General features: G+C 40.3%; 2 protein-coding genes across 4 annotated transcripts in view; both read right to left on the reverse strand.

Annotated features, from left to right (window-relative positions):
• The window catches only part of INTS4 (integrator complex subunit 4), a 79,582-nt gene extending 69,125 nt beyond the window's left edge, over window positions 1–10,457 (reverse strand). Inside the window, exons 1-4 of one of the 2 annotated variants that reach the window (XM_074372724.1) lie at window positions 10,299–10,356; window positions 8,248–8,332; window positions 6,639–6,833; window positions 3,315–3,432 (exon numbers count right to left, since the gene is read on the reverse strand). In XM_074372724.1, the coding sequence (XP_074228825.1) occupies window positions 3,315–3,348 (34 nt within the window). In that variant the 5' untranslated portion in view covers window positions 3,349–3,432; window positions 6,639–6,833; window positions 8,248–8,332; window positions 10,299–10,356. Of the gene's footprint in view, window positions 1–3,314; window positions 3,433–6,638; window positions 6,834–8,247; window positions 8,333–10,298 lie in introns of both variants that reach the window. The other variant, XM_074372723.1, reaches the window with a different exon arrangement.
• A 1,871-nt stretch (window positions 10,458–12,328) lies between these two features.
• KCTD14 (potassium channel tetramerization domain containing 14) lies at window positions 12,329–24,844 on the reverse strand. 2 transcript variants are annotated; one of them, XM_074372726.1, is made up of 3 exons: window positions 24,689–24,844; window positions 19,116–19,700; window positions 12,329–14,528 (listed from the first exon to the last, which is right to left on the reverse strand). In XM_074372726.1, the coding sequence occupies exons 1-3, from the start codon at window positions 24,755–24,757 to the stop codon at window positions 14,454–14,456; spliced, it is 729 nt and encodes a 242-aa protein (XP_074228827.1). In that variant the 5' UTR covers window positions 24,758–24,844; the 3' UTR covers window positions 12,329–14,453. The 2 variants fall into 2 exon arrangements, with proteins under 2 accessions (XP_074228827.1, XP_074228826.1); XM_074372725.1 differs by lacking the exon at window positions 12,329–14,528 and having other exon boundaries at window positions 14,847–19,700.
• Window positions 24,845–26,961: the final 2,117 nt, after the last annotated feature.

Here is a 26,961-nt window from a genome sequence, read left to right on the forward strand (position 1 = left end):
AGCTAAAAAAAACATGGCAGCCAGGGATTTCTCTGTCTTCCTAGCAGGAGAGCCACGAAGTAACTGGAAAAGCTGATGGGCTCCATGAAAAAACAGCAGAAGATACTAATATTTAAAAGTCTTTCAAAGACAAAGATCATCCTACAGTGGAGGCTACCAGTTGACAGGCCCCATCTATTCACACAGAACTACCAATCAGCTTTTTAGTGCCTCATCTTAAACTTAAATGCAAAGCCAAGGATCAACAAGAAAAGTCTCCAATATGAAAGAGATGACAAAGAGAAAAGAAGATACCAAGAGAAAACAGAAGAGAGGTGAAGAAATCTCCAAGACCACAACACTGCCCCTATAATCTATTCTTCAAAAAGATGATTCGGCGTAACAACCACGAAAAGCAAGGTAAACCTTTTTGAACTTAACTCTTGCCTCCCATAAATCACAAATCTAATCTAAATCTTAAACTCTAGTCTCTTTCCTGAGTTCCAGACATATATTACAACTCCAGGTTGGATGAACACCAACACATGAATAAATGAATCCTCAACATCTCTTCTCTAAACCACCCAGCTCATCAAAGCAAATTCCACAGAACCACCAAATTATCTTTCTGAAACTAGACTTGATCATTTCATGCCTTGTTCAAAAAGACTTTATTTACTTGGTTCCCACTACCTACAAAATAACATTTAAAATCTTCAGCACTCAATACTACCTACCTTCTGGCTTCAAAACATTTTACCAAGGTTTTTCTTCCAAAATCCCTTTACTCCCTCCTGATCTCTCATGAAACAATTCAGTTCTTTAAAAATCTCTTTTACTTTTCCAGTTCTCTACCTTTTAGTATAATGTTCCTTCTTCTTGGCACTACTCTTCCCCAAATTTGGGGGATTTGGACTTTCCAAATCTACCTCTTCACTAAGCCTTTCTAGATCCCCCCAGTCAGCACTGATCCCATTCTCTCCTCTGCTCCCACAGTATTTTAATTATACCTCTTCTAAAACAAATTTTGTGTTATCATTAGTGGTGTAATATATACTAGAGGAGCAGATATACACAACACCCTGAAAGCGCCCAGCCCAGTGCTTGCCAAGGAGTTACAAGACTCATACATATGATGAACTGAAGTGAAAAACTTCTGGTCCAGAGTGTGGACCACACTCTTGGATTTGAAAGTACATACTAGACTGATAATTGGGAAACTCTTAATTTTAAGCCACAAATACAGAATGACTTCAGCTGTTACTTTACTTCCCTGGAGTTCATGTTCCTTACTCTGAAATAAAGAGTTTGAGCTAGATGACATTATGGTCCCTTCCAAATCTATCTTCTATGATCCTAGGTAGGACAAGAACAGGAAAACAGGAAGAGACCTAGATCAAATCTCTTAGAGATAATTATGAGAGAAACGTTAGAATACTTAACAAAAAGTGAAACAGCTATTTTCATGAATACTGTATAATTTTGCTGGGATGAGGTTTGAATCAAACTTAACTCTCTCTTTTAATGTTTCTATTTTAGAGGTTAAGTGTTTTTAGTTAAACCACGGTCTATAAGAAAGAGCACCACACTAAGTTTTCAGTTCTGCTATTACTTAGCTAAATGAACTCACTTCAACTCACTTCGTCTCTTTGGGAGTTAGTTTTTGTCATATGCAAAATTAAGGAATTAGACAATATGATCTCTAGAAGGCCATTTTTAGCTCAAAAAGTCTACAGCCCTATGAAATAACCAATCTTTTTCATTTTCCCTTTTCTTTTTGGGGGGGGGATTAGATTGATTTATTTATTTAATATTTTATTATTTTTTTTTTAAAAGAGGTAGTGGGGATTGAACCCAGTATCTTGTGCATACTAAGTACACATTACCACTGAACTACACCCTCCCCTGTGAGATCTCCAATCTTAAAGTATGAAATTCTTCCAGGTATAGCTCCTATAAGAACTTTCCATGGGAAAAAAGGATACTTCTATCCTGAGGTAATGTAACTGTTTTGGTGCTTTTAAAAGAAAATTGTTTTTGCCATTATCTACAAGAGCAAAAAAGTTAGAAACATGTTACTGCACCTACTGGTATTTAATATATTATCAACACCATATTTTTTATGAAGGTAATGTAGAAAAATGGAAAAACTCTTTGTAATGTTAAATGAATATAGCAAAACATAAAATAATACTCACTATAAGTGCAACCACATAAAACTTCTGTAAGTAAAAGGTAATATTTAAAACAAACTGTTTTATGGAAGTAGTAGGAATATTTTTTAAATTTCTCTTTAATGTCATTACATTGACATTTCAATAAAAGATTCCCCTCTCAAAAAAAAATTAAGGTATTTTGATTATTTCCTGTGAATTAAGTCTTGGGTCAAAATTCAATACAAGTAAAATTTTAATATGAAGTTGTTTCTAACAAAATTAAAAATTCTCAACTTCAACCAATGGACCACATATATAGGATATTTGTTATCATTAAACAGTTGTACAATAAGTGAACTGAGACTGTCTCTTGAGTTCACTCGCCCTTTATTGCTCTCATTCCCTCTTAAGTTTATAGACTAAATGTTGTTCAATATTTAAATAATCATTTATTTAAATATGTATACCCCAAAATGAAATAAAACCATTTTTAGAAACTACAACCAATTCAAATAAAATTACAGTATTTTCAGAAACAGCAACAAAGGGTTTCTTATTTAATTTTAGAATAAATATTAAAGCAACTGAGGCACTAACTCTATTAATAGAATCTTATACATAAATAAAACAATCAAAAATTTTTTTAAAGATAAAGTAGTTTTCCTTCTCACCTAAACACTGAGATTGGTTTTAGTGGGCATCAACAAGGAACAAACAGAAAAGGCAACAACATGCAAGACCTTGGAGATGCTACCTTTATAGGAACTAAATTGCGAGGAACCACGTGACCTGAGCAGCACCTCTTAGTAAGCACAGTTAACAAAACATCAACTCTGTCACACACTATGTAACCTTGAACAAGTTAGTAAACTTCAGTTTAGTTAGTAACTCAGTGAGCTTCAGTTTCCTCATCTATAAAATAGGGACAATAGTATCTATCTTATGCCATATGTAAACTACCTTTAGTATATGGCACTTAAGTGGAGGTCAATAAATGATAACTATTAAGAGACAAACCTGTATTTTAACTATAATGTAAATACATATACATGGTTTTATTGAATCATCCTCAAATTCCTTTCCAATAACCACTAACACAACAAAATTTTGTTCTAAATTCTACACAAAAGGAATTAGAGATTTCTGCTCTGATTATACAGCTTTTAAATTGCAACTTACTTTCATTCTGCAAGATGTTAATGGCATCATCCATAATGCAGTCTGGTGAAAATCCTGCAGTCTTTGACAGTAAACCCAACAATGATGCAATTTTCAGTCTCACAGATGGATCATTTTCCTGAAACAGAAGAAGCTATTGTCACCTTGAAGCTCTACACTCAGCTAACCAACAAACAGAAACATGGGAAACTAACATCTCAAAAAAGAGTCAATGATCCAAATATTTTAAAGCTTTATTTCTGAAGAATTAACTTTATATACTTCACAGTAGAGTTTTTCTCAATCTGTATGTTACAATCAAATACTGCAAAGTGAATGGGAATATTCTTACGCTTTCTTGATGTCATTAACTTCTAACCAGATGTGTGCTTTTGGGATTTAAAGTAACTTTTCTCCACTATGCAGTCACATTCGACATGAGCTGCAGCAACCTGCAACACCAACGCTGCCAGCCCTGGGCTCCCAACACTGCTGTCCGCACCATTGCTTTTGGAGTCCCTGGAAACTGGGTGCTACAGCTACAGCTGCTGTCACCAGAAACAAGTTTTCACTCTATTTGCTTTTTGGATCACCAGATCCTGATTAGAAGTCTGGGACAGGGTGAATCTAATTGCCTGGGCCTGCACCCCAGGTACAATGCAGAGTAAGAAATGAGTTAGTCTGACCCTTTTAGCTTCAATATTGGGAGATGGTCTTTAATTGGCACAAAGATTCCTATGGCAAGAAATTTCCCCCAAAGACAAAAAGGAACATGTCCTTTCATTCGTCACCTTATCTAAAGTAATTAGCACAACATCAGCACTAAGCAGATAGAGGTCCTATAAATATTTAGAAATATTTGGAAATTGGAAAAATTGGGAGGAAAAAGTACCTTGCCAATGTTAAGATTAGGTAAGCATTTTACAGCAAGGACACAATTACTTAAACGTATGCTCAAAGTTGAATAGCCTTCTAGATGTGACCAATTCCCCACCTCCCACCTACAGCTTCTAAGGAGGTAACTGGGGACAAGAAGGCCTGACAATAGATATGGAATTGGAAGACCCTGAATCCTGGCACACCACTTACCATATATGTAAACTTGGGAAAGTCACTTTCTTGGGACCTTAACCTTAAGCTAGGGGTGCAGCAGAGAGAGAAAGGGCTTTAAATTAGCCAGGTCTAGGTATGAAGCCTGGACTCACCATGCAATAGCTATATGTCTTGAGCAGGCTAATTAACCTCTTAAGCCTCATCAGTGAAATGGGGCTAATAACCTCAGGGGCAACTGAAAAGAAAACTATTCGCACAGAAATGGGCACACAGAAGGTAATCAAATATTAGTGTCCTTCTTCCTTCCTCTCTCTGATCATCAGTCCTTCCATGTGGAAAGTAATGAAACCTGAAGTGAATCCCTGTGAACATGGTACTCAGAGGGTTACTATAAAGAGCAAATAAAAAACACATGAAAAATAAGGATGCAACCACCAAGCCCAGAATATAGAAAATCCCACAGGGTAAATGCCCTGATTTTTTAACAATAAGGAGCATGGGAAAGAAAAGAGGGTTGGGGAGGAAATGCTATAGATAAGAAGAAACATAAAGGGACAGCTAAATTAACCAAACACAATGTGTAAATCCTCCTTCAAACAAACCATCTGTAAAAAGACTTTAAGACAATCAGTGAAAACTGAACATGGACTAGGCATTATACACTATTAAGGATTATTGTTAAGTATCATTTTTTAAGTCCTAAAAAAAGCCCTAATTTGTTAAACATAGATAATTAAGTGTTCATAGGTAAAATGATATGTTGATTGTGATTTGCCTCACCCAAACAGAAGTAGGGGAATGCAATAAATAAGAATGGCAAAACATTGATAATTGTTGAAATTGGATGAGGAACACTGAAAGGCTCACATTTTTTCTCCTTTTGTGTATGTTTGTAAATTTACAAAATAAAAAGTTAACTTTTTGGAAAAATTACATGAAAGTACTTTATTTTGTCTAAAATGCAAATTAATTTATGCATCCAACAAACATGTAAGGAGTGCCTACTATGTTGCAAGCACAGTTCTAGATAAGAAGCAAGGTGGGACTTCAAGACATATGCATACTGACAATGCAATGTGAAATACAAATCATAATCTATAAAGAATGCTCAAAATTCTCAAAGATACGCTTACCCAGGATCTAACAGAGCCTACAGATCTAACTTCCACTTCATAGTAAATACAGGAGATAAAGAAGAAAGTTAGCCAAAGGAGCACACAAATTCAGAAAATAAAAGACATTTTACAAAACAAATGAACAAGCTTCTTCAACAGGTCAATGTCACCAAAATAAAAATTGTTCTACATTTTAAAAATGCCATGTGTGGACACTGTTTGCATTTTGATTTGAACAAATGAACTGCATAACAAGATATTTTGGGAATGATTAGAGAAATTTGAATATGGACTATTTGTTAAATGACATTAAGGAATAATTTAATTTTATTTGATATAGTTAGAGTTATATATTTTTTAAATGCCCCATTTTAAGAGGTATTTACTGAACTATTTAGTGGAAAATATTATGATACTTAAAAAAAAAAAAACTTCAGGAAAACAAATAGAGCAAATTTGACAAAATATTAGTATCTATTTAACCCTAGAAATGAGTATTTGGTAGTTCACTATATTATTGTCTCTACTTTTCTATAAGCTTAACAATTTTCATACTAAAGTTTAAAATTCTAATTAATCTGTGATTCAAATACTTGAAAATCATTTCTTCTTTTACTTCAGATCTCACTTATGCAGAAAAACTGAAAAATAAATGCATTTGTGAATTTCATTTTTTGTTTAAACTATTTCCTGTATTTAATCATGCATAAATTGATGTTTTTTTCTAACCCATTAGAATACATACAGAAATAAAATCTCACTTAGCTTAAACAAAACAAAACAAAACAAAACAAGGCTATTGCAGTTAGATATGAGGGTCCTTAATGAAAGCAGCACGATGAGAGGACTATATGCCAGAACAAATCTGGTGACAGAGGATCGTGGTTGAGATTAACTCCTCCTTTGTGCTCCACAACACTCTCAGTACCCTCAGCAATTTGATGCACGTTATCATTCACATGTTTCCATCTCAGTACTGTAAGTTTCTGAGGACAGGATTTGGATCTCTTTTTATCTATGTATCCACAGTGCCCAGCACATGAAAAACATTCAGTAAAAGACTGCTGAATGAACATGTTCTTATTTACTCTGCAATATTAACCAATTCTGCAGACATGATACAACTCTTACACCTACTCCCAAACATACCCCCATCAGGTCCTCAAGAACTTCTTACCTTGTAGTAATGTTCCAAGAGAATCCTGACTACTCCCTCCACACTTTCTGCCTCAACAGGCTTCCTGGCAAACTGAAGCAGGTACTGCAAAGCATCTGCCGGGGAGGTAGCCTTACACAGATCTATATGGAGTGCTGCAGATTTACTTGGTTTTGTCAGTCGAAGTTTCTTAGTAGCAATTTCCTCCTGTTGTTGCTGCAAGGGGGTAAAGAAGATAAGACATGAAAATCTGACTAAAAACACAGACTCTGCAAATTTATCTTTGCCTTGTTTGATGGAAATAATTTTCCCTATAACAAATAATGTATTTAGGTGACAGACCTAGCATGAACAAAAAGCAGTGTTATGGACTGGGAAAAGTGCCAAATGGAGACAAAGCTATAAGTCCCATTTTTGCTTCTCACTTGCTCCTATGGCTTTGGCAAGTCATTTAATTTCTACAAGTCTCAGTTTCTTTCTCTCTAAAGTAGGTCCACTAACATTTTGTTCTGCTTATCTCTTGGGATTGTTGTACCTTTAGGGTTAAAAGGACACACAAAGGATCTTCCCTACTCTATATTAGGAAAGAAACATCAGTTCGACAAATACATTCACACTGTGCTGAGGCACCCACCAGGCTCAGCTTCCCTCCTGAGAAAACTAGAACTGATGGGAACTGTCTGTAGCTTACACTGAGGACAAAAATCTTGCCCTCACAACAGATGACTATTTTCACTCAATTCATTCTCCCTTTATTAGATGGATGGTCAGTATAAGAAGAAAAAAAAAATACACTGCCATATGCCTAGCAAACTGCAGCTACTTAGTAAATGTTTACTGAATGACTGATCTGGAATTAGGAGTTGTCTCTGAGTTCCAACTCCACTGCTCTGTTCTAAGCATGTCATGATTCTCAATTTTACTACCTGTAAAATAGGAATGATGACACCTACCACCAATTTTTCTTAACCAGGGATCCTCATCTAAACCACAGAACACACAAAATTAGTTGAATGACTATTTCCTCAATTCTCCCAAGGATGGTGCATAACTAGAACCATTCTAGATACATTTATTACATACAATGAGTGCCAAAAAGCTCATGTAAAAGGAAATCTGTTACTCCAGGGCTTGAGTAAGGTCCTGGTGGGTAGATACAGAGAGGATCACAATATAAGATAAATGCTGCAATCAATAATTTTCCTTAACACTTGACACATCATAATGACATCTTGAGCAATCACCTCTTTACAGATTTACACTCCTACAGAGAAGAGACTAGGAGTATTCTAGACAGGAACACAGCATGGCAAGATAAAAGACCAAAGGCTCTGAAGTCCTTCAAAGTCCAAGAGGAATTTGAGTTCAATAACCATTTACCAGCTAGAGGCCTTCTTCTTCTGCAAAAGGGAACACAATACTTACATCATAGGGATATCTGAGAATTCTAAAGTATAATGTCTTAATTGTACAAACATATAATAAGCACTAGATATATATCACTTCTCTCTCCCTCTTCATTTTCATAGAAGGAAAAAAAAACTAGCACTAAGATCTCATTTCATCGCTCTATAGTAATCATTCATGAACCATGAAGTGAAGAAATGAGCTCTTCTCTTAAAATCCTTACCCATTTCTATCCTTTTCCACATAAATTCAGTCTTCAGTGTTATCTGGGCTGCAGCTAGGTCAAAAGCTTGCGAAGATTTCTTTCCCTAGGGAGCATGTAAGGAGGAGGACAAACCAATATTTGCTGTCATTCAACCATCAATACCATTTTAATGAGCCAGGCCCTATGGTCTACCCAGAGGTCACACAGATGAACCAGGCATTACCGCTGCCCTCAAGGAGCACAAACTGGGGGGAGGTATGTATATTGGCAATTACAGTAGCAGTGAGTGATAAGTACAAGTAGATGACTGCTATAGAAGGAGGGGAGGAGGAACTAAAGCAACAATATAAGTCCATTGAGTGAAGAACAAAAAGAAAGGGAAGAATGACATCCATTCTATGTAAAAGAGACAACAGGTCGAAAAGTTTGGAGAGGTGCAAACACATGGCATGCTGGAGAAAGGGTGAGTAGTTTTGGTAAATGAGAACAACAGAACGTTGGGGAGAAGGGAAGTAACACTGTACAACATAGTGAATGCACATAATGCCACCAAACTGTACACTTAAAAAATGGTTAAAGTGGTTAAATTTTATGTTATGTTATAGTTTGACTCAATTTTTTAAAAAAGTGAACAAGGGAAACAGCCAGGAAATCCCAAAAAACAAGCCACAGCAGAAGGAACTCTGTGAAGTTGCAAAACTTTCCTGAACCTTGAACCTTGAGTCGTCTAGAAGTTCAGAAACATTAATTTCACATAAAAGGGGGCAATAAAATTGTCAAGGTAAATATCAAAGTAATTTTAAGAAAAATGAGAATAAGAAGCAGACCAACTTCCCTACACACAATGGAAATATGCTACAAAGAAGTATCCACAAAACAAAACCGAAAGGCAGTAATACAACTGGAACTGGAAGGTATACTGTCAAATCACAAAAAGCCAGGAAGTTTTTACCAAAAAGAAAAAAAAAAAAAAAGTACTTGCAAAAGAAGGAAGACTTCATTTACCCATACAATTACCTCTCTGTACTATAATCACAGATACGCTGTTTCATATCCCCCTAGCCTGTGAGCTAAAGGTCAGGGACCCTAATGTGTATTCGACTTTGTAGTTCAGCACTTTTCACCATACCTAATATACGGTAATCACTTTTTTACTCGATAAAATCTTATTGAAAGAACAAATGAAATGTTTAAGGATCAGTGTCCTGCTGGATGGTCTAAATCTTGCAATTCTAGAAGTCTATGTATCTAAGAATGCTTTTGACTGGCATCAATTAGAAGCTTGTCAGAAGTATAGATTATTGCCCCCCCACACACACACACTCCACTTACTTACTCACTGAGTAGAATCTACATTTTAACAAGATCCCCAGGTGATCTGTATACACAAAGTCTTAGAAACACGACACAAAGTAAGACTTAGGATCAACTTCTACTCTAGCAGCATCTATGAGGAAACACATGGAGAATCACTGACTGCTGACAGGGGCTTGGCCCACCAATCCTTAAACAACTCCAAAGGAGTAAGGTATTGCCCTCCTTCCTAGTGAGCTGTTCCACCAACAGAAAGTTCTACTGGTCTGTGACCCTCGCCTGCTCTGACTGGGTCTATGAGGATTTCTATAGACTCCTTTCCCAACTCCTTGGAGCTCTGCAAGCAGCCAACTTGCCCTTGGGCGCTTTTTTTGTAACGGGAGTTGGGAAGGGGTCTGCCACTAACGGATTCTGTGTCCTCGTACCTACTCCAGAAGCCGCAAAGTCCTTGTCTGTAAAATAAGGATGCTCATGTAATACGAATAAAATGAGATAACGGATATTTTCGTAAACTGTAAAGCGCTATTTGTTCCTTCTAATTATTTTTTCTAGTGTCAGACTGCACATATTAGTTAATAATAACAACAGCAGCGGCAAACGAACACGCCCACTACAGAGTAGCCTCAGAGAGGCTGCCTATCAAAGTAGTCAGCACTCAACCCAGCTCTGTGGCGCCCGTTCCGGCAAAGTGCCTGGGGCATGAATAACCTTCCCCTACCCCAGGCAGGTATGGGACCTTTCCTTCCAGAACCTACCTGAACCACCTTAGTGAATTCCTCGTACACCCGCTTTTTGAGGTGCGCCGCCATGGCTGCCCGCGGACCCTCTCAGCTTCCGGACGCGACGAGGGAGGCGTGGCGGAGGAATTCGGAAAAATCAGCGGGGCGGGAGGAACCAGCCTCGGTCCCACAAGGCACTGGGGTTCCGGAAAGAGAGGCCGCTTCCTGCTGCTCGACTGCCCTTCCTGTGTGCGGCCGGATTTGGCCTCCTACGCCTCCTGCGCCGGTGGAACGAAAAGGAGCGAGAGAGTAGCACAGGGGGCGGGGCCTCTGGTGGGAGGACCCGGGCCTGGAAGGTTGGACGAGCCAATGGGAGCTTTCCTGGGCTTGAAGTTGGTCTGAGTGACGGAGAAGGGGGCGCGGAACTGAGCCGAGGGAGGGAGAAGGCACTGCAGCGTAAGGGGCAGAGGCGGGACCATCCAGAGTTGGAGGGAAAACCTGGAGCTGGGTAAGTTTGGTTTTTTTTTTTGCCTCCAAGATAATGGAAACAGGTCTAGTTGATGGTTCCATCATCCCTTGCTGTTCAGAGTGTTTGCTATATGTATGTTCCCTGCACTCCTTTTGGTCAAGCTGTTGCTCAGAAACTGGGTTCACCTCTTGGCGAGTGGAGCCAAAAGAAACAACAAAGCCAAAGATCAGTAGAAAGAAGGATTTGTTGCTTGCAGCAAGTCAGGCGAACACTAGTGATATTTCCCAAAGCAGTGTCTCTCTTAACAGCAAAATTGGGGACATTTTAAGCTAAGGGTGCATGCATACTTATGAAGGGGCTTGAGCAGAGGAGAATTCAGCATAGAATTGGGGTGAAGACCAACTGAGTCCAAGTTTTAGTTGGTTGAAGTCTGGAGGGTGTACATCATCATTCCATCCTCCACCTGGGTGAGGGGCTTTAGTTCCTGCAGAACTCAAAAACCTGTATCAGATTGTTATGTATCTGTCCCACCAGGAGGAACTACGACTGTTTAATCGCTGAACTGTTTTCTTGACTACTTTTCCTTTGTTCCCACATTCCCCTCACTTCTCTTTAGATCACTAATTACCAAGACCTATTCAAGGACAATCATCGGGGCCAGGCTTAGATCAGAAAATGGTTTAGGCCAAAAATGGCTTCTCTTATGTCAAGAAAGCCATGCCTGATTCTTTCTGCAGGGACCCTGTATACTAAGTGCTTATAAAGCCATACACCACCCTTCCCCTAGGGTACTTTTTCCTGCTTCCTCACCCCAGTTGTTCAAAAGCTACCTATCCTTTAAGGAATCAACCCCTCCTCTGACAGCTACAGGAGAGTGGAAAGAATTCTGAGGCCAAGGGTCAAGCAACAAACCTTCAGACTATGACTGGCACTTAATGAACAAGTAACCTCAACTGCACTAACACCTAACCTGACAAAGATGTAATGACAATGGAATGAGCACAGAAACATTTTTTGCATTGTAAAGTGTAGTTCACTTGCTAGTGTTAATAAATCCAAGGTCAAGTTTTACATCCTGTATTAAACTTTAGCTGTTTCTTGTTTTGATCTTTGAAATAAGTTAATGTAGGATGCTTAGAAAAGGGGGCAGACTGTGCTAAGTACAGAAGACCCTAAAACATGTAAAAGATGGTCTTTACCCTCAAGGTCCTACATTCTAACTAGGAACAGAGACACCCAAACTGATCATTAAGGGGCAAAGTGTGCTGTAAAGCAGAGCTATGTGATTCAAACAGACCTAACTTTATGATGCCTTGGGGAGGATTTACAGAGGAAACAATTTTTAATCTGGCTTTAACATAGTGAATTTTCCAGAAAGGAAGAAAGGTATCCCAGACCAAAGAGACTACCACATATAAATGTGTCCAGTGAAATGAAAGTCACTTAGCAAACAGTGCCTTTAATAAATGTTAGCAGCTGTTATTGTTACCATATTTTATCAAAACTAAGCTGCCAGCAATTATAAAACAAGCCATTATTTTATGCAAAACATTAGGGGAAAAATGCTGAAATTAAAACCAATGGTTTCTTATTGCTTAGATTTATGTATACTTACTAAAAAGAGCTCATTTAAACTTATTTAGACAAAGATTTTATCCTGTGTCATATTGCTGTTTTCCCATACCTTTCTATGCATGTAAAAACTTTTTGTTTCAATGCAAATTATAGGGAAATCTCTTTGAAGATACCTTAAATGACAAAGACAACACATACACAAAACTCAATTGAAGTGATGACAACATGAATTGCTATGACCCAGTCATATGAACAATTGGCCAAAAGCATCTTAAGATGTGTCCTGATTTCAGAGGTGTTAAATGTGCATTTAAGCATCAATGATACAAAATATTATCATTATTATTAGACACAAGGTACAGGAAGGAGTTTGGTGCACTCAGGAAAAAAAAAATTCAGTTAATATTGAGGGTAAAGTGCATACACAGAACAGAGAAGAATGAAAGAAATAAAGTTAAGAAGTTGAGGTCAGACTGGTATAGAAACAAGAATATTCCACATTCGTTAATTTTGAAATGAAAAACTATCTTTATTGAAGGGATGACATTTTCCTTTGACCTTCATTATTGTACATGGGAATACAATGAGGTGCCCCAGTGAATCCCTTGGGTTGCAAATGAAGTCTTCCTTGTCCCTCTTGTATAACATCAACCCAATTTCCCCCTTGGAAATTGGAGTCAACCACTCAGACTGGTGTGATAGCCCCTTCTCTGCCTGTTGGTTCAGTGAGAAGAGCCCCAAATGTCCAGGGACAGTCTCACTACATGTTCCAATGTAATGGAAAATTGACTGGGTTCTTTAGTGGAACTAATCCTCCCTTGGGGACCAAGTACTCCAAATCCACATGAATATGAAATGAGTTATGTGTAAAAGTGACAAGAACCACTCCTACCTCTTAGTTCCCAGAATCATGTACTCTAACAGTGGGAGAAACAGTACACATTTTAGCTGTTGATATGAGGCGTACACCACAAACCCATAAGACAGCATCCCCACACTTCCATAGATACAACAGGTAAGGAGACAACAAGCCCAAACGGATTTAGACAGCTTATTATTCACAGCATAGCAGGCAGCATGAACTTAATGTTTGTATTCGTTCTCCTTGTCCTCTAAGTACCATGGGGGTGATGCAGGTGAATGCCATACACAGTAGATCTGAAGCAGATGAAGAATGCTAAGCTTAGGAAACCCGCAATCTTAAAAGAGGAATGCTAGAAAACCTGCCCTCTGGAGAGAGACAATACCTTTTTTTTGTATATATATATTTTTATTGAAGTATAGTCAGTTTACAATGTTGTATCAATTTCTGGTGTACAGTATAATGCTTCAGTCATACATGAACATACATATATTCGTTTTCATATTCTTTTTCACCATAAGTTACAAGATATTGAATATTGTTCCCTGTGCTGTACAGTATAATCTTGTTGTTTATCTATTTTATATATATATTAGTATATGCAAATCTCAAGTTCCCAATTTATCCCTTCCAGCCCCCTTCCCCTACATTATTATACTGGTCAGGAAACAATCTGCCTTCCAATCCAGGGGGAGACATGTTTTATCACACTGAAATGTCTCCAGGACTGGAGGGTGATACTAAGTTTATTACCCTGTAAAGAAGTAAATCTGCCCCCTTCCCCTAAGCAGCTTTGCAAACGTCCTCAAAGCTATCAATGCCATTTGCTGAGAAATGCCAGCATTTCTCCCAACAGTTTGTTACTGAGCAGTACAGTTAACTGATTTGCAGCACAATCAACCTATCACCAAGAAGTGTCTAGTCTCCCTATGGAATAATAGCATATCAGGGACTCTGTTGGTCTCTGCTGTTGGACATCCGCCACTGACCAGATTAGCTTTGATGAGCAAAAGTCTGTATCGTAGAGCTCATGCACCAACTCCATCCCTGCCATCATGGCCACCTTTCTCATGACTCCGTTGAGCTGGGGTACCAGGGAGCTGGGGAAAGTAGTTGACTGGCATCCACAGGTTGGATTATTATGTCCATTTATTTTTTTTGAAAGCCTCTTCTAGAATGGGTGCCCTCTGGTGGTCATTCATAGGAAACACAGATATTTCCGCCATTGCAAGACGTTTCATCCACATAGTAACTCACAGGCTTTCTTGTCCCCAGTCTTCCACTTTTATACTTTCCAAGTCTTTGGCCAACCAGGAAGGGGCCTGGGTATGCAGTATCTAGGGATCAGCCTTCCAGGACACTGAGCACAGCAGAAAAGGGGGGAAAAATGGATGGGGGGTGGGGTGGGGCAGGGAGAATAGGGAAAATAAGTAGAAGGGAAAAAAAAATAAAGAGGTACTCTAAGCAAATAGTGAGATCTGAAAATCTGCCACAGTGCTATGAATTAGGGTGTCTCCATGATGGCAGTCTCAAAGGTTTTACTTGTTTTTTGTATTTTTTCCTTTGGATTATAATAACAGTTATATTTAGAATTCAGTTTTAAGTTTTCCTCCTATGACTATAATTTTCTTTAGTTAATCCCAACAGATCTGGAAAGTCTCATATATGCCCACAAGTGAACAGAGTTGGTATTTGTTTAATTGAAGTATAGACAATTTACAATATTACATTAGTTTCAGGTGTACAGCATAATGATACAATACCTTTATAGATTAAACTCCATTTAAAGTTGTCACAAAACAATGGCTATATTTCTCTGTGTTGATTATTTATTTATATAAAATAATTTGTATCTCTTAATCTCATACCCCTGTTTACTTCTCTCTTTCCCCTGCCCACTGTTAATCACTAGCTTGTTCTCTGTATTTGTAAGTCTGTTTGTTTTATTACATACATTTATGTGTATGTGTGTGTGTGTATATAGGTACCTACACACACACACACACATACACACACACACACATCTCCTATATCTATTGATCTGTTGATGGACACTTAGGTTGCTTCCATGTCTTGGCTATTGTAGATTATGCTGCTATGAATAATGGGGTGCATTTTTTTTGTTTTCTTCAGATACACACCTAGGAGTGGAATTGCTGGATTATATGCTAGTTCTATTTTCATTTTTTTAAGGAACTTCGGTACTGTTTTCCATAGTGGCTGCACCAATTTACATTCTTACCAGTAGTGTTCTAGGATTCTCTTTTTGCTACATCCTTGCCAACATTTGTTATTTGTGGTCTTTTTGATGACAGCCATTCTGACATGTGTGAGGTGATATCTCATTGTGGTTTTGATTTGCATTTCTCTGATAATTAGCAGTGTTGAGCATCTTTTCATGTGCCTGTTGGCCATCTATTTATCTTATTTGAGAAAATGTCTGTTCAGGTCTTCTGCCCATTCTTTAATGGAGTTGTTCAGAAATGGTATTTTGAACATTATTAATGTGCCTTATTCACACTGCTTTTTCAGAAGAAGGGAGGAGACAGTACTATTGGGTAGGCAACCAAGAGTGTCCACTTAATTTATATATTTATAATTTATTTATTTTTTATTTTTATTTATTTTTGAAGGGGAGAGGTAATTAGGTTTATTTATTTATTTATTTATTTATTTAGTGGAGGTACTGGGGATTGAACCCAGAACCTCGTGCATGCTAGGCATGCACTCTACTACTGAGCTATAACTTCTCCCCTCTAATTTATTTATTTTTGTGTATTTTTTTCATAGCCTTTATGCCCCACCACCTTAAATCCTTCTTAGAGCAACGATTTAATTAGGTTGTACTGAATTAAATTAAATTAATCTCCTTCCCAATAATGTAATTTTTTTTTTACTGAAGTAGAGTTCATTTATAATGCTGTTACTTTTAGGTATGCAGCAAAGTGATTCGTATATATATATTATTTTCCATTATAGGTTATTATAAGATATTGAATATAGTCCCCTGTACTATACAGTAAGTCCTTGTTATCTATTTTAGATATAGTAGTGTGTATCTGTTAATCCCATACTCCTAATTTATCCTTCCCCTACCCGTTCCCCTTTGGTGACGATTAGTTTGTCTTCTGTGAGTCTGCTTCTGTTTTTTAAATAAGTTCATTTGTATTCTTTTTTTAGATTGCACGTATATGTGATGGATAATATTTGTTTTTCTCTGACTTACTTCACTTAGTATGATAATCCATCCATGCTGCTGCAGATGGCAATATTTCACTCCTTTTTATGGCTGAGTACTAGTCCATTATTATATATGTGTGTGTATACACACACACACACACACACACACACACACACACACACACCACATCTTGTTTATCCATTCATCTATCAATGGAAATTTAGGTTGCTTCCATGTCTTGGCTATTGTAAATAGTGCTGCTATGAACATTGATTGGGGTGCATGTGTCTTTCTGAATTAGTTTTCATCTTTTTTGGATATATGCCCAAGAGTGAGATTGCTGGATCATGTGGTAACTCTATTTTCAGTTTTTTAAGTATAAATGTAATTTTAATTGCTAAATAATATTGCATTATATAAATGTAAGTTGGCTTATTTCCAATTGTTTTGCTATTGTAAGTTAAGTGCAATAAAAATAGTATGTCATCTTAATTGTGTTATGGATTGGGAGTTGGGGGGTTATTGAAATTGCCTTTGCTTAATAAAATAGTTTGGTAAATTGCTGAGGCAGAGAGTCAGACCCTAAGGGATGCAGAGCCAGAGCTTATTGAGGTAGTAGCTAAACTGGAACATGGTCTTCTGCAAATGACAAGAATACAAGGTGGCTAGTGGAAACTTGGCATGCCTCTAAAGCCTCAGTCTGGAACTGGCAACACTGTTACTTCCACACATATTCCATTGGCCAGATTAAGTCAGGAGGCCAAGCACGAAGTCAGCGGGGTGGGCAAGATTACTCCCACCAACAGAGAAGTATAGAAGGAATAGGGAGGGAAGAAAGAACAGGAAATAAATACAATCTACTAGTGAAACGCCCCCAGTGATGGGGGTGACTTGACTAACACACTTTTAAGGATATGTCCAAAATTCAATTTGAAGTTGTTTGCATTTCTGTGTTGTAAACTCCCTCCCCTTTATTTGCCTGTATTTGCCACAGTCGGCTACGTGCACAAACAGCTGATGGGAGTAGCATTTGTAAAAAATTGTTTTAAAAGATCTGAGTGTTAAACCTGGGTAAGCATTGTGTAGAACAGCAACAACAGGCTTAAGAATCTAGATGATCCCTGTGCTAAATGAATCCAGAAGGCGTGGAGAACCAGAGCTGACCATAAGAAGACAAGCCCTCTGGAAATGTACAGAAATATTGGGGAGGATATTGACCTTTCCATAATTCATGAAATTGAGATTTTTTAAGCAACCTTATTTAGATCTTATGGAGCAAGTTATCTCCTTGGAATCTAATCTCAGAAGTATTAACTACTGATCAAAAGGTATGAACTTTTTTTCAGGCTCTTGATGAGTAATGATGAATTGCTTCATGTTATAAAGTTCAAACAGACATTCAGGATTTTTCCACTTTAAATCATCAGCCATGTTAAATACCAAAAAAGGAAAACAGAACACGTTTGAAAATAAGAAAAAATATACAAGCAGATGCAGTTACCAAATTAAAACGCTCACTGAAAATGACTATGTTCTGAGCAATTTTATGTTTGAATTTGAAATTCCCTGATTCAGTATTAATTTCTTAAAGCTTGATAGTTAAACTTGACCTTCATTCCTAGGGAACCAGGATAGCCGGTCATCCTACTAGGTGGGGAAGGTGGCCATCTATCCCAGACCTGGACTTGGAGAAGGATGAGTGGCTACATGTGTCCTGTTAAGAGTTACTTAATGTCTCTGGTTGAGAAGCAGAACCTGAGAATCTCTTGTGCAAGTGGTTTATTGAGGATGTGCTCTCAGGTGGAGGGGAGTGAGGGAAGCAGGATAGAACAGAGGAAGACTGCTAAGCCAGAATGTGGTGGCAGATGAAGACTGACTTCAGCCTGATCTCCTGAGGAGCTCTAGAACAGAAACTGCACCAGAGTTGGTTCCTCCCTGAGGTAAGGGATCCATCTTCTGTACCTCTACACAAGCAAGATGGCAATTCTTTTCTTGAGCAGGCCTCAAAATTAAGAATGCCTCAGAATTACTTGGAAGGCTTGTTAAAACAGACCACTGGGCTAACTCCCAGAGTTTCTGTTTCAGTAAGCCTGAGGTAGGGGGCCTAGAGAATTTGTATTTCTAACAGTTCCCGGGTGTTGCTGATTCTGCTGGTATAGGGACCACACTCTGAGAACTACTACTCTAGGTAAGAGGACAGCTGTAAGGCTCTAGCTGCCAACACAGCATCTGGGAAAGATCTGAGTGGCATATACTACCGCTACTAACTTGGCATCTTCCTCATGAAGGCACACACCAGGGCTGGAAGATTGGATCACAAGCTGAGGCTGGATAGGTTACATTTTTAGGTCTGACTGTCTAGACTCATGGCATCGTATTATTTTCCTATTGTCATCCCGCATTTCCAGCCAAAGCATTGTTAAATCGTTCCAGTTCATCTCCGCCTTGCTACTGGACTTCAAGGGAAAGGTCTGAGAGGTATGGACAGCTTTAAAGAGGGAGCAGCTTCACCTCACTAGGCAAGTACAGTGGAGTCACTTGCAAAGAATGGAAAATCCTCAAGAGGAAATTAAATATTTGGAAGCAAGACTCAAGTAGACCACATTGGAAGTTTTTGATGTTTGTGAAATTAAAGGATGATGGCTTTCGAAGGCAACTGGAGCCCATAACAGCCTCCGTCCCCAAGGATCACCACCAGCTGAAGCAGAATGTATGGAAGTAACCGGAGACCTTAGCCGGCAGTGTACTGTTGGGTGAACAGTGTACCTGGTACCCTTGTGCCTGAATGTCCATCTTGACGCAGTCCAGTAGATCGTCGATGGTCGGGGATGCCTTCCAAGGCCCAAACTTGACCACCGACCTCTTGTTCGCCTCCAGGAGGCGCAGGGTGTCTGCGCAGTTCGCATCATCCTTTTCGTTGCGCACGACGCACACCAGCACTTCGGAGTAGCGCGCAGCCACGGCCTCCGCACGCGCCAGGCGCACCATGAGCTCCAGGTTCTCGCTGTAGCCTGGCACCCGGAGCAAGAACTGCTTCCGAGCCACCTGCTCACCAAAGATCTGTGGCATGTCCTCCAGGAGTTTGATCAAAGGCTTGATTTCGTAGTACTGAGCCTCACGGTACACCTCGGGGATGTGCTGCATGGGCGGCTGCCCACTGCGCAGGTATTCTAGGATGGGTCCAAAATAGGTGCCACAGCGATCGACGAAGAAGCGTCCCTCTGCATCCGTGCACGCCTTGGCTGAGCTGGAGAACATCTCTGCCAGCTTCGAGCATGGTAATTTTCTCAAGGTGGCCAAGGTAGTGGTATAGAACTCACCCCCAACGTTCAGCTCCACGACAGGAGATTCCTGGGGGCACAAGAGGCAGAGTGAACCGATGGCGCCACCTCCAGGGAGCGCATGATTTATTTTCATCAAAAGAATAATACCTACAGAATTTAGGGGAGCCCTGATTGGCTTTAGCTGTTGGAATTTACATCTTACTGAAGGGCATTACATTTATGCTGTATAGCTGCAGAGAGTGGGCATTTTAAGGAAGAAAAATATTTCAGTTTGATATAAGAATACCCATTCAAGGGTGGGGGGTGGGAAGAGAGAGACTGGGATTTCAAAATTGTAGAATAGATAAACAAGATTATACTGTATAGCACAGGGAAATATATGCAAGATCTTATGGTAGCTCACAGAGAAAGGAATGTGACAATATATATATGTTCATGTATAATTGAAAAATTGTGCTCTATGCTGGAATTTGATACAACATTGTAAAATGATTATAAATCAATAAAAAATGTTAAAAAAATAATTAAATAAAAATAAAATAAAATACAAAAAAAAAAAAAAAACCCATTCAAGCATTTGAATTTTCTCATTTAGGTCACAGACTATTAGAGAGCAGGCTGCTGAGGAAGCAAGTCCCAGGGACAACACATGTAAATTGTGGCCTGTGGCAAGGCCTTTTCCCTTCCTAGGCCTCAGTTTCCTTGTTTATAAAATGGGGATATGGAGCTATTGTGAGGTCAAGAGTTCCTGACAGGGATGCTCAGATCTAACATACAGTTTAAAAGGGGGGGGGGTATTGGGGAAAAAACATTTTCAACCTTTCAAATAGGCTAAAGAAATCACACATGTATTCATTCAGGAATCATTTCTTGGGTACTTACTGTGTGTCCAAATCCTGTGCTGGGAGTGGGGGTAAAAATTCCTATTTCATATAGATCAGAAGTTCTGATTATCAATTGGCATGACTTTGTCTAACAAATGGCATTTGTCTGATGGATTGGGTTTTTTTTTGTTTTTTTTTTTACAAAATATGGGCCCATAGAATTAAATCACAGGAACATCCTTTGTGGTGACAAGGCCAGTAACACCAAATACAGCAGATGAAAAACTGCCTCATAAACTGTAAGGCACAGTGCAAATGTAAGTTAGGTTTAGCTGTTCATCAGAATTTTTAGAGGCCTCTTCTCTAGACCAGGGCTGAGCACTAAGGATGTGGGTCAGACCCAGGTGGAAATGCCCACAGGCCAGTGCAGAGAGGCCCTTGGGAAAAGACTGAAAATTGAGCTGCATTCGAGAAATACTAAGTGCTGCCACACAGACCTAACAAAAATATGAGACTACTGTATAGTGATTATTACATATGAGATGATACACCAGTTGCTGTCCTTAACAAACCAGCTTCCTGAACAAATTTCATCATTTAAAATTCACCCACAGTGGAAAGGTATAGCTCAGTGGTAGAGTGCATGCCTAGCATACACGAGGTCCTGGGTTCAACCCCCAGTACCGCCATTAAATAAATAAATACATAAAACTAATAACCCCACCACAAAAAATAATAAAATAAAATAAATCTTACTCACTCATTCAAAAAAACATGTACCTGCCTACTTTGTGCCAGGTACCTGGGACACAGTGAGAAACAAGGGGGACACAGCCCCGCCCCTCACAGTCCGGTAACTGCAGAATGCTTCACCTGCGCTAACTCAATCCTCATAGCAGTCCTATGAAAGATGTATTAAATCCCCATTTTCCAGATGAATAAACTAAGGCTTAAGGAGGTGAAGTTCCTTAAGATCAACCAGCTAGTAAGTGATAGTGTCGGGATTTGAACTCAGGTCTGATTTACCCCGAAGCTTGCACTAAGTCGTTACATAAATTAATTTTCCACCTTCAAATACCTCCACTCTTCATTCCCTATTTATCCAACAAAATGTAAGGAGGACCTATTCCATTCCAGCCTCCTCTTAAGCAGATGAATAGGACATAGTTCCTGCCTTTGAGGAGCTCACAGGGGAGAGAGGGAAACAGATGGCTCAAATGTGTAGGTGCTGAGGGGGAAGACTCAAAGGTAGGAGGGACTGGCTCTTTTTGTGGATGTGTGTTGGAGCTTGTCGGGGAAGGTTTCCTAGGGGATGTGATGGCTGCTGCTGCAGAAAAGATCTCTGCAGTGTTAGGGGGAAGCCTGGATTTCCAACCTAGAGACTCTACCACTGGTCACTGCAGAGCCAGGGAGAGGGAGAGGGCTCAGGAATGTCCTTCAGTCTAATTTAGGTGTGACCTCCTTTTCAACTTGTCTGTGGGCTCTAAGATTAAAGTACTGGAATTAAGAGAGCTAAGGGCAGCCAAACTGCTGAGGAGAACTGAGTTGCCATGGCAACTGCTCCTACCAAGGGACAGTTCTGCTAGCTAGAGTGGAGAAGGGAGAGGAGAGGATGCGTTCTGACAGCAGCCAAGCAATACAGCCATGAGAAGAAGCAATAAGCCCAGAACCTGTGACTCCCTCTTTCTCCCATAAACCTCAAGGCCTCTTGTTTGGCAAGGCTGTTTGGTTAACCCTGAGGTGGCTCTGTAAAGCAGGCAGTCAAATATGAAGTTGCAGGCTTCAACCACTGAATGGCTCTATGGGCTCTTCTCACTACCGTACCACTGAAAGCTCACAGGCCCTCTTACTGTCCCCACATTACAGGCGAGGAAAGTTCAGAAAGAAGGGTCATAGAGCTACGAAGTGAGGAAGTCAGAGCTGGGATCAAACCCATACCAGTCTGACTCCAGCACAGCATGGGTGCCCTACCCCACCCTCCCAACATCCAGTTCCCCTGCTGCCAGTAATTAGCTATGTGCCTGGGGCTTCTCACTTCTTTCCCTGGCCTAAGCTTAGCAATTTACGAAATTAGGAGGCAAAATGGACAAAGAAAACTCTGTCTCTCCAGCTCTGAAGGTTTAATAAATCCAATCACTTAAATGTTGTTTCTGAAGCTCCTTTCCAGATGCTAAACAAAGCAGTTCACTGCCCTAACATCCTCATCCTCATTTCTTTATCAACTAAGACCTGGGCCTTGTTCCCAAGCTTCTTAATTCTATCCCATCTCTCCTTGTTTTCCCAAAACTCCCAATCTCTTTGGAAATCCCAGACCTCCTACCTCATCCATAAGTACTACAGTACTTGTTTCTAGCAGATAAAGACTTCTTTTCCATCCCTCTTCCAGATGACCTGTCCTTCCTCATGGCCCCTCTTCCCAACCTTTTCTACCAGTCACCCTGCTGAAGCATTCCTGGGTAGGCAAGCCTGACCCAGGCCCTTGTGTGCACACACTGGGGAAATGTAGTCTTTAGGATCCTCTGCTAGGTGCTAAGCTAGTGCTGGCCATGAGGACATAGGAATGAATCAGACAGACCCAGCTCTCACCCCACCAAACATTCGTACATTTCCTTAGGTCATCCTTAGTCTAGTCAGCGGAGGGACAGGTCCACTCATATGTCACCCAAGCCCAAGCCCGTATGTCTCCCCGTACCACAACCCTGACCTTTCTCCGTTGTACCCTATCTCAGTTATCTGAGCCAGAAACCTAGACTGTAATCTTGTACTCTGCTCCCCTTCTTGACCTCTTCCCGCACAGGTAATCAGTCACCAAGTCCTAGGGATTCTAAATGTCTGTTCGGTTCCATGGCTCCCTGCTCCCTCCAGGGTTCTCCCTCAATTCAGTCGCAACTCTGAAACCAAAGTAGTTTCTCTGAAGTGCAGGTCTGATCTGGCCACCACCTACATTAAATACTTCAGTGATCCCACATTCCCTTACAGAGAAACTCCAGACTCCTTAACAAGGTTTACGAGGCCCTATGCAATCCTGGCAATCAACTCCAACAGAGCCACCTACTGCTCTGCCACCCCCACCCAGCCACAGCAGGCTGGGCCCCACTGCCTCCAGGGCTTCACTCATTTGCTGCCTATGCTCCCTTCACTTGGCCCACTCATCTTTCTAGTTAACTCCCACAGGAATCTTTCTGGAGAGGTTGTCTCTTTGTGATCCCAGAGGGCCCTGTACTTCCCTTGTCTTGGTAGTTACCTCTCTTGTAATTCTGTTTGTTCATCTGCATCCCCCATCAGACTGGGACATTCCTAAGGGAGGACTAGCCTAGAGTCATCTTTCTGTTACCAGTCCCCACTACAGGGCTCAGCACATCAGGAATGCTCAGTAAGGGTCTGTTTAATGGAATGGCATTTACCCTCAGCACTAACTTACAGGAGCCCCTGGTAATCTGATAAAGGTAATCTTGCCCTACTTGGCATCAAGTACTGTGCTGGCTTCCTCCCTTGCCTGGTAATTAATTCAGACATTTATTGAGCACCTTGGGCCACCCGGCTTCCAAGCAAGTGACTTTGTCAATAGCCAACAACAATGGTTATCATCAGCCTATTGGAAAGAACTACGGTCAACCCACTGCTGGATCTGCTTTCCCTTCTACAAGTCTTTAGGATGGCACCTAACCCAGAAGGGATTTAGAATGTTCTGATCCTAGAGTGAACTGGGCCTTCTCCTGATTCTCACCCCCCGTAAGGCGGCAGAGAAGCAGGACTGGGGACCCAGCCAGAAGGTAGGAGCAGGCTGGAGAGGGTGGGGGGCTGGGGGCTGAGGGAGTGACACTCTGGACAGCCTTCAATTGGCTCTGCCTCTCCCGCCAGCAGGAGGGGTGGGGACAGCGGAAGAGCGATGGTCTGGGTTAAGCCAAGGTACTGAGAGAAGAGACACGGAGAGCAGCTAAAACAAATAAGAGAGGGAGGAGACAAACAAAGGCAACCAATCAGGGAAGAAGGCAAAGAGAAGAGGCTGGACTGAACCGGAACCCAAACGAGACCGTGGCGCGGAAGGAGACATCTAAGAGGCAGGAACTGCCAAACAGAAAGGAGAGCGCCCAGCCGCAGGCGGAAAGGCCGCGCCAGAAGCTGGGGACTCAAACCCGGGGGGAGGGAAGAACGAGAGAATGAAAGAAGGGAGAGGCGCGGGACCCGAGCCAACCTGGCCCGCTCTTCCCGCCCTGGGCTGCGCACTCACCGTTCGCGGGCCCGCGTGGGGCGCCGCCCGGCTGAGCCGACGGGCGCCGGGCGCCGAGGTCAGGCTCATCCCGGCCCCGCGGGCGCTGGCACTGCGCAGCCCGGCTGCGAGGTACTTGTGGCTGGCGGAAGTGCACCTAGCTCCCTCTGGGGTGTGGGAATCCGTACCCAGGGTGTGGTTAGAAGCCTGATTGGCCTGGAATTAGCAGGCTTGTGAAACCCTAAGCTAGTCACTGCCCCTCTTGTGCACGGTGTTCCCTGACAGACAAATTAGGGGAGGCATTCGCGACCTTGAGACTTTACACTCACTACAGTCCTAGGGGGTAAAGAAGCAGCAACATCCATTTTACAAGTAAGAAAAGTGAGGCTGCAGGAGATAGGGTGGCCAATGGGGACTATTTATCCACTTCAGATCAACTACTTAAAGTGCAAAGCATGACCACTGACGACAAGAGCTAGGTACCCGTCAGTACCTGTCAGTTATTTTGCTTAATGACATAATCCTTAAGAAAGGAGAACATAACTCCTCAAGTACGGGCTGTGCATAGTGACCTTGTAAAGAGGACAGTATGGAAAGGGATGGGGGGGTTGTTGGGAGGAAGAGTAATTGTACAGTGGAGAAACTGACAAATACTACCTCAGCCACATAATCAAGACAACATCAAAAGTCGTAAGTCATGATGATACCATGTATCCTTGATATGATGTGATGGAAATGGCACTTTATCTCTGTGGTCTTTCTCCCCAGTACACATAACCTTAGTCTAATCATGAGAAAAGCATTAAATTCCAACAGAGGGCATCCAACAGTATACCTGACAGCAATCCTCAAAACTCAAGATCATCAAAAACAAGGAAAATCTGAGAAAGAATATCAGCCAAGAGTAGCCTAAGGACACATGACAACGTAATGTAATGTGATTTCCTGGATGAGATCCTGGAACAGAAAAGAGACATTAGGTAAAAACTAAGGAAATATGAATAAACTGTTTACTTTAATCGTATATCAATATTGGTTCCTTAATTGTAACAAATGTTCCATACTAATGTGATATGTTAAAGATAGGTGAAACTTAGCGTAGGGTATGTGGGAACTCTGTACTATCTTCACAATTTCTCTGTGAATCTAAAACTGTTCTAAAAAATAAAGTCTAAAAAAATTGACTTAATAACAGTATAACAGCTATGGAAAATAATATGAAGGTCACCATTATATGATCCAGCAATTCCACTTCTGGTTATATACCCAAAAGAATTACGAGCAGAGTCTCAGAGACATATTTATACATCTGTTTTCATAGCAGCACTATTCATAGTACCCAAGAAGTGGAAGCAACTCAACTATCCATCCATGGATGAATGCATAAACGAAAGTGAGATATATGTACAGTGGAATGTAATTCAGCCTTAAAAAGGAAGGAAATCCTGTTGCATGCTACAGCATGGATGAATCTTGAGGGACATTAAGTGAAATAAGCCAAAAACTAAAAGACAAATACTGATGATTCCACTTATGTGAGATCTAAAGTAGTCAAATTAATAGAAACAGAAAGGAGAATGGTGGTTACCGGGGCTGGGAGGCGGGGAAAGGGGGACTTGTTTAACAGGTATAGGGTTTCAGTTTTGCATGATGAAAAAGTTCTAGAGATCTGTTTCACAGCAATGTAAAAATATTTAGCACTACTGAACTGTACATTTAAAAACTATTAAGATATAAGTTTAATGTTATGTGTTTTTTTACCACAATAAAAAAAGAGATGACTTTTGGTCATAAACTAATAAACTAATGGTGCAGAAATTTGGAAAAAAATAAAAACAATAATAACCAGCCAGTATCTGGTGAAAAAAAGCTTTGGAGAGTGATAACTGGGAATGAAACCTCAAACCTGTCATTTACCAGCTGTGTGATTATCCATCACTTCCTCTCTCAAAAGAGCCCAAATTGCCTCTTTTGTAAAATACATGCAAGTACTTACTTTGCTGGGTTGTTGGGAGAATTAAACTGAAAAAAATCTACCGTATTTCCCAAACTTCCCTAATGCTAAGACTCTCTCAGAATGCTTGTTCAACATCATTCCAGAGCCCCACCTGAAACCAAATTACCAAGGAAGGGCCTGACAGCCTGCATTTTTTGGAGATGAAAAAGTATTTGAATTTCTACTTACTTATTTTTATTGAAGTATGGTTGACTTACAATGTTGTATTAGTTTCAGGTGTACAGCAAAGTGATTCCATTATACATATACATATATACATTTTCAGATTCTTTTCCAT

Source organism: Camelus bactrianus, chromosome 10 (genome assembly GCF_048773025.1).
Source record: "Camelus bactrianus isolate YW-2024 breed Bactrian camel chromosome 10, ASM4877302v1, whole genome shotgun sequence".
NCBI classification, from domain to species: domain Eukaryota; kingdom Metazoa; phylum Chordata; class Mammalia; order Artiodactyla; family Camelidae; genus Camelus; species Camelus bactrianus.

Excerpts from the sequence above, each read along its gene's own strand:
- KCTD14 (XM_074372725.1), bottom strand. The coding sequence starts at position 24,757 with ATGAGCCTGACCTCGGCGCCCGGCGCCCGTCGGCTCAGCCGGGCGGCG. Across the intron at positions 19,701-24,688 it reads CCCACGCGGGCCCGCGAACG|GAATCTCCTGTCGTGGAGCT; the intron begins GTGAGTGCGCAG and ends TTGTGCCCCCAG.